The 17,662-nt window shown below is 41.7% G+C and overlaps 1 protein-coding gene and 1 long non-coding RNA gene across 3 annotated transcripts in view; one reads left to right on the forward strand and one right to left on the reverse strand.

The window, feature by feature from the left end:
• Nucleotides 1-8,610, forward strand: part of HSD11B1 (hydroxysteroid 11-beta dehydrogenase 1) — a 44,584-nt gene extending 35,974 nt beyond the window's left edge. For both annotated transcript variants that reach the window (XM_014834912.3, XM_014834911.3), the window contains exons 6-7: nt 6,456-6,599; nt 8,061-8,610. In XM_014834912.3, the coding sequence (XP_014690398.1) occupies nt 6,456-6,599; nt 8,061-8,290 (374 nt within the window). In that variant the 3' untranslated portion in view covers nt 8,291-8,610. The remainder of the gene's footprint in view (nt 1-6,455; nt 6,600-8,060) is intronic.
• The window catches only part of LOC139041968 (uncharacterized), a 27,193-nt gene continuing 9,531 nt past the window's right edge, over nt 1-17,662 (reverse strand). The window contains exons 2-3 of the long non-coding RNA XR_011498083.1: nt 14,530-14,648; nt 1-4,682 (exon numbers count right to left, since the gene is read on the reverse strand). This is a non-coding gene — a long non-coding RNA (uncharacterized lncRNA). The remainder of the gene's footprint in view (nt 4,683-14,529; nt 14,649-17,662) is intronic.

Consider the following 17,662-nt stretch of genomic DNA (forward strand, 5'->3'; position numbering starts at 1 on the left):
AAAGATTGGCATCAGTTGTTAGTCCAGGTGCCAATCCTTAAAAAAGAAAAAGAAAAGAAAAATTCACTAGAGGGACTCAATAGCAGAGTAGATGACACAGAAGAATGGATCAGTGAGCTGGATGAAAGACTAGAGGAAATCACCCAAGCTGAACAAATAAAAGAAAAAAAGAATTAAAAAAAATGATAACAATCTAAAGGAAATCTGGGACAACATGAAGCACACTAACATTCATATTATAGGTGTCCCAGATGGAGAGGAGAGAGACAAAGGGGCAGAGAATCTATTTGAAGAAATAATAGCTGAAAACTTTCCTAACCTAAGGAAGGAAACAGACATCCAGGTACAGGAAGCATAGAGAGCACCAAACAAGCTAAACTCAAAGAAGCCCAACCAAGACACATTATAATTAAAATGTCCAAAATTAAAGATAAGGAAAGAATCCCAAAAGCCACAAGAGAAAGGCAACAAGTGACATACAAAGGAAACCCCATAAGGCTATCAGCTGACTTCTCAGCAGAAACCTTACAGGCAAGAAGGGAGTGGCACAATATATTTAAAGTGCTAAAAGGAAAAAATCTACAGCCAAGAATACTCTATCTGGCAAGGTTATCATTCAGAGTGGAAGGAGAGATAAAGACTTTCACAGACAAGCAAAAATTAAAGTAGTTTATCACCAAGAAATCAGTTTTATAAGAAATACCAAAGGCACTTATTTAAGTGGGAAAGAGAAAATCACAAACAAGGATAAGAAAATTATTTTTTTTAAAAAAAGGCAATAAAGTCACTGGTAAAGGCAAATAAACAGTAAAGGTAGCAGATCAACCACCTACGAAGAGACTATGAAGGTCAAAAGACAAAAGTACTAAAATTACCTATTTCAATGATAAGAGGGTAAAGGATATACACACATAGAAAAAGAAGCTAGATATGATATCAAAAACATAAAACGTGGAGGAGGGGAGTTAGAGAGCAGAGCTTTTATAAAGAGGTCAAACTAAAGAAACCATCAACTCAATATAGATTGCTATATACATAGGTTATTATATATAAACCTCATGCACAAAATCTGAGGAGAAGATGATATGAAGATGGAGGCAGAGATTGGAGCTACAAGGCAAGGAATGACAATTGGCAACAGACTTTAAAAGCTTGAAGAGATGAGGAAGAATTCTCCCCTAGAGCCTTTGGAGGGAACATGGCCCTGCTGATACCTTGGTTTTGGACTTCCAGCCTCTAGAGCTATGAGAGGGTAAATTTCTGTCGTCTCAAGCTGCCTCGTTTGTGGTAATTTGTTATGGCGACCCTAGGAAACTAATACAGACTAGGAATGACTGCCCCTATCTATTTGTGGGTACCCTCATCTGTCAGCTCAGAAGTGAAAATAATATTGCTATTCATAAACTTTGCCTATTTGGGGGCTTGTCAAGCAGAGATAATCTTCTCCAACTCAGGAATGGCTGAATTTGACACATGGCTCCTGAAAAACACTCATATAAAGAACAGCGGAAATACCGCTTCTTAGAGGAAATCCCACCTAATACTTAAAAGTCTGGGCCTCTAGAGCCAAATTTGAATCCTGATTTGAGTCCTGGTTCTTCTACTCATTAACCATACAACTTTAGGCAATTATTTAGCCTTGAGACTTTAGCACATAAGAGCCAAATAAGTGTTAGCGCCTATTTAGTTACAACTTTTAGATTATTTTGTTTTCTCTGTTCTGTGTGGCTGCTTGTCTTTGCTTACTTATGCTTTTCCATAGCTGGAAATGGCTACCCCTGTCTCAACCTTATGTGACCTTTTAATTCAATATCCAACAGCAGCTAATTAGAATCCTTATGTTGCTTATTTCAGTTTCTTTCTTTTCTTTTCTTTTCTTCTTTTTTTTTTTTTGGTGAGGATGATTGGCCCTGAACTAACATCTGTTGCCAATCTTCCCCTTTTTGCTTGAAGAAGATTGTCACTGAGCTAACATCCATGTCAATCTTCCTCTATTTTGTATGTGGGATGCTGCCACAGCATGGCTTGATAAGCAGTGTGTAGGTCCGTGCCCGGGATCCAAACCTGCAAACCCAGAACCCCGGGCTACCAAAGCACAGTGCCCAAACTTAACCACTACATCACCTGGCTGGCCCCACTATTTCAGTTTCTTGAGAGAGACCATGATGTGTATTCAAGCCATTCTGCATATTAACTATCACTGGCCTGACCTTCTATGGCTGGGATGGCAAAATCTTTTTGAAGGGGATATGTGTGGGAAGGCAATGGCAAGCATCTCTAGTACACTGAAGCTTTTTTGTGCATGTGTGAGGAAGATCAGCCCTGAGCTAACAGCCGTTGCCAATCTTCCTCTTGTTTGTTTTTTTTCTCCCCAAAGCCCCAGCACATAGTTGTATATCCTAGTGGCATGTCATTCTAGCTCTTCTATATGGGACGCCACACAGCATGGCTTAATGAGCAGTGTGTAGGTCCATGCCCAGGATCCAAACTAGCAAACCCTGGGCTGCCAAAGCAGAGCACACAAACTTAATTACTTGGCCACGGAACCAGCCCCCACACTGAAGCTTTTTAAGTCTTATATATTCAAGCTTATTTCTATCTTCCTTCATAGCATAAGCCTTTGATTTCATGCTTTAAAAAGTTTCTCTTGCCTTGAGATTATATATTTACCATATTTTATTATTTCAATTTCCACATATACTCTCTAATGTAATTTGAATTTAGTTAGAATGGCATTTTTCTTTTCTCCAAGTAGCTAGCATCATGATTTTTCGAATAGCTCATACTTTTATCACCAATTTTAAATACTAAGAATAATAGTATTTACTAAATGCTTTCTATGTGCCAGAAGTTGTACTAAGTATATTACATGCATTATTCAGCTTAGAAGTATTGTTATCCATATATCACCGCTAAGAAATGGCATAGTTGGGATTCACATCATCTGACTCTGGAGCTCATACTCTTAAGCACTATGCTAGTCTTATAAATAATTTGGCTTGGGATCTATTCTTGGCTTAAATAATAAGGAAAATTATTGACATAAGTGGAAGTCCAGAAGAACTTCACAGTTGACTAGGCTTAAGCTCAGTGTCCTCATGATTCTCTTGGCTCTGCTCTCTTCCATGTGTGGCTTCATCCGCAGGCTCACAGTGAGATAGCTGCAGCACAAAAATGTCCAGTAGAAGAGAAACAGGATTGCTACTTTAAGCAACTCTCCCAGAAGAACAAAGAACTTTCCCAGAGACTCCAATGAAATTCTCCTCAAGTCCATTGGTCCAAAATGGGCCACATGCTCAATCCTGTCTCAATCATGGGCAAGGAGGATGGGATTAAATAAATTACACAAACCCACCCCTAGAGCTTGAGATGGTATCAGCTTTCCTTTGGCCCACGGACTACATAAAAGTGAGGAAGACTATCAGTAAGGATGAGGTTCAGCTCTCTAACACAGAAAACCTAAAATAACAGTGGATTAAATAAGTTAAAAGTTAAATCAAGTCTAGAAGCAGGCAGTATAGGGTAAGGATGGTAGTTCCATGGTCACCCAAGTTCCCTCTTTCTTTCTCAATGCTCTGTCATTCTCAACATGTGGCTTCTGCTTCATGGTCCAAGATAGTTCTGGAGCCATAGCCGTTTTATCCACCTTCAGGCACCAAGAAGGAGGAAGGAGTGGGAAAAGAGAGGCTGACTTCTGCTTTTAAGGGCATATCCCAGAAAACACATGATACACTTCAGTGTTTATAATCCACTGGACGGCACTTAGTCATTTGGCAACATCAGGCTCAAAGAAGCCAAGAAATGTGGACTTTATTCTGGATAGCTATAAACCGAGCCACACATCAGGGGTCGTATACTAAGGAAGGGCAGAAGATATACTGAGAGAATACTAGCAGTCTCTGCAACAGGTGGAAACATGAATTCAACTATGGTTCTGTTACAGAGGAAGAAAAGGGAACTAAATTCTGGTTAGGCCACCAAAAACGTGTCCTGCGGTCCCTCCTGGGTCTTTGGTCCAGCCCTGTACTAGACAATAGTCCAGTGGTATCAGAACTCTGGCTGGACATTCTGTGTCGCACACCCATTCCTGGAACTTGACTGTAGAGTCATCCCAAGCCAAAACTCATGATGAGGATGGAGTAAGAGTGGTTCCCTGAAGAGATTTGTATGGGTTTTTTATTCTTAAGAGTTCTTTATACATCAGGGATTGAGGATATTAAACTTTTGTCTAATACATTACAAATGATTTTCTAGTTTATCATTTACCCTTTCCCTTTATAGTGATGTTATTATAGTTATTGTTTTGATGTATGGAAGTTTTACACTTTATATATCAAGTATTATTTGCCTTTACATATTTTTTTAACTTTTCTGGTAGAATAATCTTTCCTAACCAAGGATCTGATAAATATTCACCTATATTATCCTCTTTCTCTGATTGAATTATTTTTTTATTAGTCAGAAGACGCATTCTGCTGCACACGTAACAAAAATTCCGCTTGCAATCACTTCACACCTAATAGGAGTTCCTTTTTCTCAGGTAATGAAACGTTCACGGCTGGTTTGGTGGACTTATTATATCTTCAAGGATCCAAGCTCATTCCACATTTCTGTTCGATAATCCTTCATATGTAGCTTTTCCTCAAGTTCACGAATGACTGCTGCCATTCTGGGCATCACACCTGAAGTCCATTTAGGAGAAATGGGGAAGGGCAAAATGTCAGAGCTGTGTGTCACCTGAATCCATCAATTTTATCAGGAAATCCATATCTTTCCTGGAGATCCCATTTGTTAGATTTCTCATTGGCCAGAAGTAGATCACATGGCCACCCAAAAGAGCAAAAGAATCTTGAGGGGGTAAATATTTTTATCTGAACACGTTGCTGTCCTGAGCAAAATCAGATTCTATTATTAAAAAGGGGGAATTGGTATTGGGTAGACAACATCACCGGCCATAGTTTCCCTTCTAGAATTTTTTTTTTTTTTTGGCATAGGATATAAAATAAGGAACTAACAATTTTTTCCAATTAGTTAGCTAACTTTCCCAGCATCTTTATTGAATAAGCCATCCCTTCTCCACTGATCTGGCATGCAACTTCATTATATTTAAAAACTTATTGAGGTTCCAATTCCAATAATGGCAGAATGTTACGATAAAATTTGGACAAAATATAGAAAACAACCATTGAAAGCACTGGAGAGAAAAAGCAAAAGCAGACAGAAACTCAAGAATTGTTGACCGTTGGAAGGATGAAATGACACTAGGTGACTTTCCCAATTTTATAGCTCATGCCTAAGTGCAGACCTCAATCAGTGCCATATCGGCAGTAGAAACCTGCCACCTTTTCTACCCGGAAGAACCAGAAGGAAGAGGGTGGGGTTTCTGCAGCAGCCAGAAAGTGAAGAGGGACATCCCGGAAAGGAAAGAGCCACAGTGGAGGAGCTCCAAATTCTATATGATTCTTTTCAAATCTCTATTTGTTCCCTGAACTACTCAGCGGCAGTGTGGATACCAAGAAGCCCAGTTAAGGTTAAATAATTAAACAGAGATTTTAGCTATTGCCTACTGCAAGAGACAGAAACAGAGTTCCAGCCAAGTTAACTGCCCACCTAAAAAAAATAAAAATCAATACTCTTGGGAGGAATTTGACAGAATCTAGAGACTGTACAATGTCTTATTCACAATATCAAGAATAGAATGCAAAATTACTGCACATACAAGGATAGACAATGTGACTGACACTCAGGAAGAAAGGCAATCAATGGAGATCAATCCTAAAATGACCCATATTTTGGAATTAGCAGATAAGGATTTTAAAGTAGCTATTATCACAATGCTCAGCCAAGAGTCTAAGGTCTCAGGCCAATTCTACTCCCTCTTCTTGGAAATGGTATAAAGAATAGGTTATCCTATCAGGCATATGTCTACATGTCCTCCCAAAAACTGGGCTGAAAATTAACCAGGCTGACGAAAGTAAGAAAGGTAGTTTTAGGTAGAAAAGCAAAGACAGGAGTTTTCATTCCCCTTGTGTAGAAAGTAAATCAATGATAGGTCACTGTGTTGGCAGAGAGCTCTTGCCAAACCCTTGGATGCCCAGCTCTCTTGGGTCAGAAGTAGAAGAGATAGCAGATGTGGGATTACATGGCTATTTTGCAGTCCCACTTATTTACCACCCTTACTAAAATCAAACCAATTCTTCAATGAAGGTTTTCCGGCAGCCCATCCCACACCCTACCCAACTCTCTTCAACGGGAGTTTCTTTGATACCTTAATGATTTTTTTTCTTTCAGAAGTTCAACACAGCATGATAATCTCTATAGGGAGTAGAGAGAAACTGACTCAAAGGGTAAAAGGACCTCACAGGGGTTAAAAATCCTGTTATAGATAAAGCAAAGATCAGCTGTGTCAAAAGCCGAAAATGGTCACCTTGTTAATCCATTTCTTTATCATTTAGGGAAAATGGCTAATCCACTTGTTGCTCCCTATTCTGGAAGCAAGTTTGCTCTGGATGGGTTCTTCTCCTCCATCAGGGAAGAATATTCAGTGACCAAGGTCAATGTGTCGATCACTCTCTGCATCCTCGGCCTCATAAACACAGGTAAGATCAAGAGACTGGAATAAGCAGCCTGCAGATGGACTGTCTGCCTTATTATTTTGAGTAAAGAAGGTGCTGAATTCTCTGACTCATATATAAAACACTAAAAACCAGTGAGAGCACTAGTCCTCATTTAATGAAGCACTTCTCTCACTGGTGGAGACTCTGACTGCTCTCTGACCTTTCCTTCCATTCTGATCACCGAGTATGCTGAGTGACACCACATTCATCACCTAACCCTATTCTGAACAGCTTATGTCCTCATGGACACTCAATGGCCATTACATATGAGACTGATCAAATACAAGTTTGTTTTTCTCAATAACATCACCAGTAATAAGACATACCTATATCACGAACCCTTTGATAGGATGCACTGAGAGGACACAGCATCATTCTTATGGTATTCTTGCCAAAAATGCAGAACCTCACTCCAAGTATAAGAGAACAATGGACAAACCCAAACTGAGGTACATTCTACAAAACAATTGATAGTACTCTTCAAAAGTGTCAAGGCCATGAGAGCCAAGGAAAGATGGAAGAACTGTCACAGATTGGAGGGAAAATAAGAAATTACTACTAAGTGCAATCCTGGATAATAGCCTGGAACATAAAAGGATATTAGTGAAAAAATAAGGTCTATAGTTTAGTTAGTAGCATTGTTCCAATTCTGTCATACCTGTTCTTGATAATTGTACCAGTGGTTATGTATGATGTTACGATTAGGGAAAGCAGGGTGAAGGATATAAGGGAATACGCTGCACAATTTTTACAACTTTTCTGTAAGTCCAAATGCAAGATTATCTAAAACATGTGGCAGATAGGATAAGAAAACTTTATTCAAAGAGTAGTGGAGCAAATTGAGTAGTAGTTACAGAACAAGAGAGAGAGAGAAAAAGACAGAGACACACAGTGAAACAAGAAGGAGAGAGAGAAAAGCTGTGTAAGGACACGAAAATTTGGAAGGAAAAGGCAACGACAGAGTTTCCTTCTAAATGAAAGTGGTTAGTGTTAACAAGGGAGCACTTGTCCATCACTTCCTTTTACAAGTCAGTAAGTCATTATCATACAGCACTCTGTTTTTGCCCAGTGACACCTCCCATTAGCTATGGGGTCATCATATAACTTCTATCCTCATTCTGTTCCCCCACATTATTCCCTTACTCCAACCAAAACATCCAAGAGAAGAGCATGATTCAAATCTCTCAGCTAATCACCTCTAGCTGTCCCCAAAAAACCATCACCCAGGAGTACAAGGCCTGTACTAACATGAAGCCTCTCTTTGCCCAACAGTCCCTAAACATAACCAGTCCTCTCCACATATTCCTGATTGGGCCTGTGGGCTTTGTAGAGCAAGCACTAGCAAATAGCCCCTAACCGCTAAGCTATTGGTGTCTGTAGGCCTTCCAACACGTAGACTCTACTAGTCTTGAATAACTCTACTCTTCTCTTGTCATTCTACAGAGACAGCCATGAAGGCAGTTTCTGGGATACTTGACACAAATGCATCTCCAAAGGAAGAATGTGCCCTGGCGATCATCAAAGGGGGAGCTCTGCGCCAAGAGGAAGTATATTATGGCAGCTCAGTCTGGACCTTTCTCCTGCTGCGAAACCCAGGGAGGAGGATCCTGGAATTTCTCTCCTTAAGAAGTTACAATATGGATAAATTTATAAACAACCAGGCACTTCCTTAGGGCTGGGCATGATGAGGGAGCTTGGGACTGTTCTGCCTGATATTTATCTGAGCTCCATCCATGAAGGCATCTCGCCAGAGAGATAAATGAGTGTCCCCAGAGAGTTGCAAGTCATGTGTCACATCTCACAATTTGAAGGAGTTCCTCTAACACTTGTACAGTGGAAATGTAATTATAATGAATGTCATGAATCTGCAGTTGTAAAATTGATAGTGACCATAGGTATAATTACAAGATAGTTATATCAAATTTACCTCATATATAATAGTGTTACGATGCTTAATACAATATTAATTATAATAAAGGTCATCTAAACTTTATACATTCATAACTGGTAGCTATAACTTCAGATCATTCAGTATGGTTCCTTTAAAACCATAACCTACACAAGTGAAATTTTTCAATGTTCATTTCTTATTTTGTGGTCCGAACTTTTTGTCTCTTCTTGAGTTGAGGAAATCACCCTGCTCTTCACTTAGTGGACATGATGTCTTTACCATTTTGTATATTTCAGATACTCTTTATATTAATTTATTATGCTCCTTTGGGAAGGAGAACACCAGGGTATAACTCACTAGGGCTAACCCACGGAAATGGCAGTCCCTGGAAACTTGAGCCACAGAACCTATGCCCAGTGATTACACTCAGAGTGGATCAAACATCAACACTTTACATGTGAATGCTCCACTGTACATTAGAAGTTCAGACAGAAGGGGTTGGAGTCCAAATCCTGCCACTCACACATTTTGTCATTCATTCATTCAACAATATTTATCAAACACACGCTGGGCATCACCTGACTACAACCAAATAGGAAATAAATCATCAGCTATATTAACAACCCACCAAATCGCTATATTGGTCAGGTCCACAAAAGGTAACAGATGGCAAATTGAATGATTTTAGTAAAGTTTAATAAAAAGGGGTTTATTTACAAAAGTGTGGGCAGGGTTATAGGGCAATCACAAGAGATAATGTAGTATCTCATTGCTAGTTGCAGCTGTTTCCAACCCGAGACCCACCAGAGGGACAAGAGAGAACTGTTATGAGAACCCAGAGACAGAAAGAACTGGAGAATGCCACAGGACAGGAGTTTTGACATTCAGTTAAGGGATGCAACCAGCCCACCAAGGATCGTGAAGGAGGGATGTGGGAGAATAAATACCCCAGCCTCGCTCTCTTCCCTCCCTCTGATTTCTTGCTGGTATTTCCTACTAGCTGAACAGAGGGGCAAGGGAGCAGGTTGATATAAACCATACAGGTCAGCTTCCTCATGCACAGAGCAGATGGAAAAAAATGGAGAGTGTTCTGGAGGAACAGCTGGAATATATCCAGCATGAAGCAACAGTCCCAAATGTAGGGTTTCCATGGTAAGTGATGCTGGAACACAAGACATGGACTTGGAAGCGTAGAGGAAATTTCCTTTTCCTGCCTCTTAACCTAAATGGCTGAGCAGCAGAACAGATTGGAGTCCATGGAGCCTGCCAGCCACGTGGACAAGGAGCTGGGTCGAAGACTGTGACTATGGTTGGACTTTTCCTAGAAGGACAGCCTTCCCAGGCTATGCTCAGTGCAAAGGAGCAGGAGAGACCTAACTGCACCACAAGAGACAGAGCCAGATGGAGACTGTGTTGTGTTTTATGACCAACCACATGCTGTTGGTCTAAGCAGTTATGAAGACCACCCCACTTCAAGGAGAAGGAATAGAGATCCCACCTCTTGATAGAGAAGTGTCACGTCACATCGTAAGAGGAGCATGTGGAATAGGATATATATTGGCGTATCCACCTTTGGAAAATACCGTCCCTACTAGAATGTCAGGTCCATGAGGCAGGAGTTTTGTCTGCTTAATTCACTGTATCCCTATGTGCCTGGCACTTCGGTGCTGAATCAGAGAAGACCATGAGATGTCTGAATGCAAGTGATAAACTGTTGTTCCAGTCCCAGATTCAAGGGCTTCTGTGGATGACACAAACGGGGCAAGAAGCCAGGTTTGTAAGAACAGAGGCCCTGCAGGTTGTCAACCAGACAGGGGCAGGAGGCTGAGTAGGAGGAAAGGAGATGAATGCCGAGACACGAGCATGATTAGATGACAAATTTACAGCCAAAGTCAGATTAAAATTAGTTTTGCCTTCACCTTTAACTTTTAGTTCTCCTTAGGCCCAAAGACATATTAAGACTTCAGCCTGTGTTCAGTATAAATCAGCTGCTCCCTGATGCTGCTCACTTGTCACTTATTGGATGGCATGGGGAAAGCAAGAGAAGCTATGGAACAGTATTTATGTAGTTAATAAACTAAACCTTTGGTCTTTCCAAGGGTGTGTTGGTAAATGTTTTACAATTGGCTCTCTAGAAAAAGAAAAAAGTCCTGATTTGTAAAATTTGCCTGCTTCCATGCCTGCTGGTAAATACTCTCGCCATGGCCAATTTCAAACCACAGGTTGACATCACTGAATGTGTATTAGAAGAGAGATGCCCCATCAGCTCTCTCAAATCTGTATAGCCAGCTCCAGCACACCACCCTGACTTTCCCTTTCCACATTCCTGATAGAATTAACTATTCTTAAAGGCCCAGCTCAATGCCTCGCTCCTCCTCCAAGGACTTGAACATGACAGGAAAGCTTGTTTCTACGATTGGTGGGGAAGGAGGGGGAGCAAGGGCTCCCAAAGCCAGGGGATGCTTACACTGTTCATCTCTGAGGGCATCAGCATCTCTCATGAAGTCAACAGCCTTGACCAAAGTGTCAGCGAATTCTGCAGTCATGACATTCATGTTTGCTAGCACTCATTCCCCTAGGAGTAAGTGAATAACCCACAGACAGCAGCTGAATCAAGTAGAGATCTCCTTTCCTCTCATGATAAAAATTCTGGGAGGGGCAGACCAGGGCCTTCAGGGAGCCAGGTTCCTACCGTCTTCCAACTATTCATCCTCCTCCTTGTCTCTGTGGGTTCACAAGATAGCTGCTCCACTTTCAGCATCGAGCTGTGTTTCAGGCAAGAGAAAGAAAAATGTGAAGGGCAAAGATGCACAGTAGCTGAATCTGACCCCTGATAAAGGGCAAACCAGAAAGCCCCATCCAGGACTTCAGCTCACATCCCATGGGTTAGAGTCATGTCCTGTGACCACCCCTCCCTTCAAGAGAGATTGAGAAATGAAGTTTTCAGCTGAGCACACACCCACCCCAAACAAAACTGGGATTCTTTCAGGCCACGAGAAGTGTTTGTCACAAACATAAATCACGACAGAAATAAGGAGATACACAACCAGAACAGAAGAGCACAATTCCTAAGATGTCAGCCTCCTAACCATGGTGACAGGATCCACTCCCACTGACCATCTGCATGATCCTAATTGGTCACAGCTTCCCCCATGCTGAAGAACATTCTAGGCCTCCCACTTCTTCCAATTTCCCTGTGAGAAACTATGATTCCTTTCCCTTAGTAAAGAATGTAATGAAAGGCCCTAGATATCAATTAGCGGGGAGCCTGAGTTGACCTCGGAGACAGTGACTCACATTGGCACAGGGGACAGTGATCCCAACTGCTGTTCCTGGAGAGCTCTTTCCAAGGACAGTTAAGTTCCACCTCACCAGAGGCTATTCACACAGCCTGGGCCTTTCTGCTTGGCTAGACAGCTCTGGGCCAGGATCTCAGATCCACCCCTAGAGTCCATGCCAAGCTTCAAAGACTCTCCAGAACAGCGGTCTCCGAAAGTTTACTCATTATTAAAAAATCATTAGGCGTGTATATTTTTAATAGCTATATAGTTACTATTTATATAATATATGCATGCAATATTTACTAGCATAAAACATATGCAAATTAGAAATCTTAAAAAGACAAGATAAAAAATAAAGAGAAATTCTAATATTTTTTCCTCACACCCCAGTAGTTCCTCCAACATGTCCCCTTTGGAGACCTGGCTCAAAGTTGTGTTAGAGAAAGAAGGCAGTATATCTTGTCCTCCAAACCAATCCTTTGGGATCTGAGTGACAGGCCAAATCTTGCTTTGGTTCAGGGTGAGCTCCCATTTCCCACTCAGGGTGCTACATGTAGGGTAGAACTCATCACCCCTTCTGGCATTGCCTGCTGTCCGGGGAATCTGCCAAGAACCCACATCCTTCTTCATCAGTGCCCAGCCCAGAGCACTGGGACACATATGCTAATCAAGTCCCACAAGCATCCTTTAATTTCTCAAGGGAGGAATGCAAACCAAACTAATTTGCCATATTAAGGGAAAAGAAAAATACATTGGCCACCCCAATACAGTGCTCATGATGTCTCACAATGTCTTCAGCAACTCTGCCTCCAGTGTCAACATCTCAGCACCCCTGGATCTCCCTCCCACCTCAGAGGGTGACCAGTTCATGGAGAATGCCAAGGAAAGTGAGGATATCCCTTTCATGCTAAATCCTCCCCCTGTTAGCAATTCTTAACCTGAGTTCTCCAGGTGTTAGACCTAGAAGTCCGCTAGTTACACTTGGAACGTGTCTAAATTCTCTCACTTTTAAAGGGCGGGAGAAGGGGGGACATGGATGGGGACAGGGTAAATGTGAAAAGAAAAGCCAGATGAGAAAAGAGAGAATTTTCAAAAAAGGTAAAACAGAACTTAGAACCTCAATGCCCACAGGCAAAAAAGCCAGGAGAAGCAGAATTAAGTCTGCACAGATCCAGAACACACAGGGTGAAGACACACACCGAGAAAAAAAGGTAATGCCATAGAAGAAAGGAAAGGGGAAAATGGATTCTTAAAAAATAGAAAAGTGCCAGGTGAACACCCGCTGAGTTAGGGAGGCTTTGGAGATGGGAGTGTCTGGGAAGGAGGATAAGGAAACGGAAGCCACAGGGGAGGGCACATTGGCAAGTTGCATGACCTGGAACCAGGGTGGAAACTGGGGACAGATTAAAAGACCCACACCAGTGAGGGCTGAGGCCTGAAGGATTCAAGAACTAGCAGTGTCGGCCTGTTTCTCTGTGCCATGACCGGCTGTCCAGGACTGTCGGGTTGGTGGGCTTCAGGACCTCCCTCACACTGTCCTTGAACAGTCCTGTGGCATCCTGAGTGGACAAAGAGCTACCTCATGCCAAGACCAAAGAGCAAGGCTGTCCTAACCAAAGCCTTTTCCGTTTCACCAGCCTCCCTCTTTACCTGCGTGGGAGGCAGCGCCACCCAGTGGCTGACTGTAGTGGTGTACTGCACTACACCACAATTTCTTCCCCCAGTGAACCCAAATTCTACCCCAAGGCTACCATCACCTCCTCACCAGTGTGCCTACTTGTGAGTCACTGCTTAGGGCGGATGAACAGACCTAGAGGAGGTGGGGCAGGACTCAGGCATCTGGTAGGGCCGCCTGGCCCTAGCAGCTAAGAAACCATTGGCTTTCAGCTGTGGGGAGGTAGATTTGTTCAATAGCGACAGCTAGTGGTCAACCTCAAAAGCGAGGTGCTCTGAGCCTCAAAGACAGCATAAGGCATGAAGAGATCAAGAGAGATTCTTGTGGGGCTGGCCCCGTAGCCAAGGGTTAAGTTCGTGTGCTCTGCTTCGGTGGCCCAGGGTTTCACTGGTTCGGATCCTGGGCACAGACCTAGCACTGCTCAAGCCATGCTGAGGCGGCGTCACACATGGCAGAACTAGAAGGACCTACAACTAGAATATAAAACTATGTAGTGGGGGGCTTTGGGGAGAAGGAAAAAAAAACAGGAAGATTGGCAACAGATGTTAGCTCAGGGCCAAGCTTTAAAAAAAAAAAAAAGATTCTTGGCTTCCAGTGGAGGCTGGCATAAAATGATACCCAGAAAACCCAAATTCTTTAAAGGACTCTGGCTACCTCCCCAGCCACATCTCACGCCACCTGTCCTGTCTTTGATTCCTCAAGGACACAGAACTGCTGGTCCTGTGAAGTCACCCTATTCCCACCATGTCTTTGCCCATGCCATCTCTTCTGCCCAGAAGGCACTCCACTCCCCTCATCGTCTGCTTAACTCCTGCGCATCCTTTAAGACTCAGCTCAACCATTACCTACTTTAGGAAAAGTTTATTCCCTTCCACCAGGGCCCACCCCTCAAGGCTGGGATGGGTGCTCTCTCACCCCTATCCAGTGCCTCTATAATTTTCTGTATTTATCTATCACTTGAGTTCACTACAGCCTAAATTTACATTTAAAATTGTGTTATGTGGGGCTGGCCCCGTGGCTGAGTGGTTACGTTTGTGCGCTCCGCTGCAGGCGGCCCAGTGTTACCTTGGTTCGAATCCTGGGCCTGGACATGGCACTGCTCATCAAGCCGCTCTGGGGCAGCGTCCCACATGCCACAGTTAGAAGGACCCACGACGAAGAATATACAACTATGTACTGGGGAGCTTTGGGGAGAAAAAGGAAAAAATAAAATCTTTAAAATTGTGTTATGTAACTATGTGAAAGTACTTACTGTTATCTTACTCATTGTTGCATCCCTACTACTGAATACAGATCTTTGCCTATATAGTCATGTGCCACATAATGGCGTTTTGGTCAACGACGGACGACATGTACCACACTGGTCCCATAAGATTAGTATGATATAGCCTAGGTGTGTAGAAGGCTATACGATCTAGGTTTGTGTAAAAACGCTCTATGATGTTCATGCGATGAAGAAATCACCTAACGACGCATTTCTCGGAACATATCCTGGTTGTTAAGTGATGCATGAGTGTATGTGGCACATGATAAATGTTTGAGAAATAAAGGACTCATAGATCCCAATACTGAGAAAGGCTTTAGAGAAAATGGAGACTCATGGGGACAAAACAGTTTTGCATTTCAAAAGAGAGGTGTAGATGGATTTAAAATTCATTTTGCAGGATTCCAAACCATTCCTCTTTCCACCACACCACCCTATTTTTGCCCCTCTGCTACCACCCAGCAACACAGGGCCCTCAAGCTGTCGGGAGAGCCCCCCACCCCTCAGCAACTCTCCTGACCTCGCCATCTTCAGCTATGCCCTAAACCCCAGCTCTATTCCTTCCTGCCCGCTTCCTGCAAAACTGTCTCATCAGAACTAAACTGCTTCTACACGAAACTGCTCCAGCATATCCACTCCTGGGATTTTAGCCTAAAGGAAATATTTTAAAAGAAGAAAAACACGTCACTGCATTCATGAAATTGCTCATTTGCAGCACTGCCTGTAAAAGCTAAAAATTAGAAATGACAAAAATCTCCATGTAAATAAAATTAACTCCTCCGTATAATCTCCATATGGATAAAATTATTGATCACATCATGCAAAAACTAAAAAGGTATCAACACATTTGGATGATTTTTTTACTTCATTTTATTAGTAAACACTTCCATAGTACTTACTATGCTGAGGCACTCTTCTACTGTGTGAATATTAATTCATTTAATCCTCAAAACAGCCCCAGGAGGGAGAAGCTGTTATGATTCCCATTATTTATTCCAGAATATGTTTGGTTTGATCTGATATAAAATAGAAGTTAAATGGCCTACAAGACACTTATTTGGGTGGACACTGTGAAGCCCCTTAAATATTTTTGCTTCATGTAGGGTAGTGTAACACATATTCTTAAAAGAACTTGGTCAGTTGACTTGAGTTGAGTGAGTTTGCAAGCTTACATATATTAACTTTTGCCATCATTCCATGGATGTGTTACCAAAGCAGGATCGTTTTTCCCCATTGCCCAGAAAGCCAACCACCAAGATAACGAGATTGCAGCAGAGAAAGGCAGCCAAGAGAGGAGGTGGGAGCATCACTCTCAGGTCTGCCTCCCCGAAAATGGGGACTCAGGGATATTTATAGGGTAGGGGGCAAGGTGGCGTGAAGAGTGGAAATAGATGCTTAGAGGTGAGGCAATTTATGATCTGTGCAAGTGTAGTCAAGCTTCACGCTTCTTCATAGGACGTCTGTTCAGAAAATGGTGGCGTTACCATGATCTGAGGTTAGAGTTTTTAGCTCCTTGATGTCAAAAAGGTCACTTATCGAGAATTTGGGCAGGCCCAGTTGTGGGGTTGGTGGCCTCAACCAGCCTGAACTGGACAAGGGGTCTCAGTTCCTGAAAAACCACTCTTAATTACTCTGTTGATAAGAGGGAGTCAGTTGAACTGGTCCTGGAGGGCCCATGCTTACAGATGAAGAGGTTCCACATTTATTAATCTTTCGAAGTGATGATTTTATATGTTTTTTATCCTATGGATGTAGTTATGAAATTATATCAGACAAAATTATATCAGACAAAAATTCACTGCAGCTACTCATTCATATTCCTACAACTGTAGGTCTGAGTGAAGATCTGTCTCATCAACCATTAATAAGTCACAAGGGCAGATGCTCCAAATTGCAGGTGTTGCTAAAACAATAGTGACAGATAACATTTATTGAGTGCTTTGTGAATGTTAAGTCTTGTAATCCTAAAGTAATCCTGTAGTGTAGGGATTATCATTATAGCCTTTTTATGGAGGAGGAAACTGAGATATAAAGAGGTTCAATAATTTACTACACTCAAACAGGTAGTAAATAATGAAGTCAGGCTTCCAACTCAGGCTGTAGGCTTCAGAGTGAGCAACAGCCATGGAAAGCAGTGTCACATGTGATATATAAAGTAATCTTGTTACAAAATTGAAAGTTCTCTCAACTCTGAATTAATCACTGCAATTACAGGAAATTATTGTAAACCATATTCATTTTTCTTATTAATTTGTCTATTAAATTGTATTTACCGGTGTTAATAATTATCCTGAGGAATGCTAGGTAGACATGGCTACTGTTCAATAATAAGGAAATTATTAAACAGATTGTGGTACATTAACATTATGAAGTATCATGACAACACTAAAAGGTAAAGAGATAAAAATATGAAAAATATGTATAATATAGTCCCAAGTGGAAAAACAAACACATAATTGTAGATTCTCTACACTTAAAATATGTGACAGAGAAAAAGATACGTGTATATGGACAAAAACTAGAAGGGAATGTGAACAATGTGAAACTAATTTGTGTTTGGTGATAGGATTAAGATTTTTTTTTATTTTAAAAATTCTTTTATGGTATCATATAATTTTTATAAAAATGAACAAAAGAAATAAAAGAAAATCTGAATGCTTTCTGACCCATTTCTCCACCAATCTGCCTTCATTCTGAATCTTCAAAGCAAGCCCCTGAAGATCTCTGCAGAGCAGGCTGACAGTGAGCTAATGTGTCAGCACGTTGGTGAGATCAGTTCGGGTTCAATTTTACTGCATCGAGTTAAATATCCTCTGTTACGGATCACAGATTGTGCTGAGCATAGAACAGAGCGGAAGGGTAAGCGTAGAAATGTGTAAAATGTATTGAAAAGGCTCTGGAGGATATTTCAGTTTGCAATGTGAGGCCACCTGT

This window comes from Equus asinus, chromosome 25 (assembly GCF_041296235.1).
Source record: "Equus asinus isolate D_3611 breed Donkey chromosome 25, EquAss-T2T_v2, whole genome shotgun sequence".
Taxonomy (NCBI): Eukaryota; Metazoa; Chordata; class Mammalia; order Perissodactyla; family Equidae; genus Equus; species Equus asinus.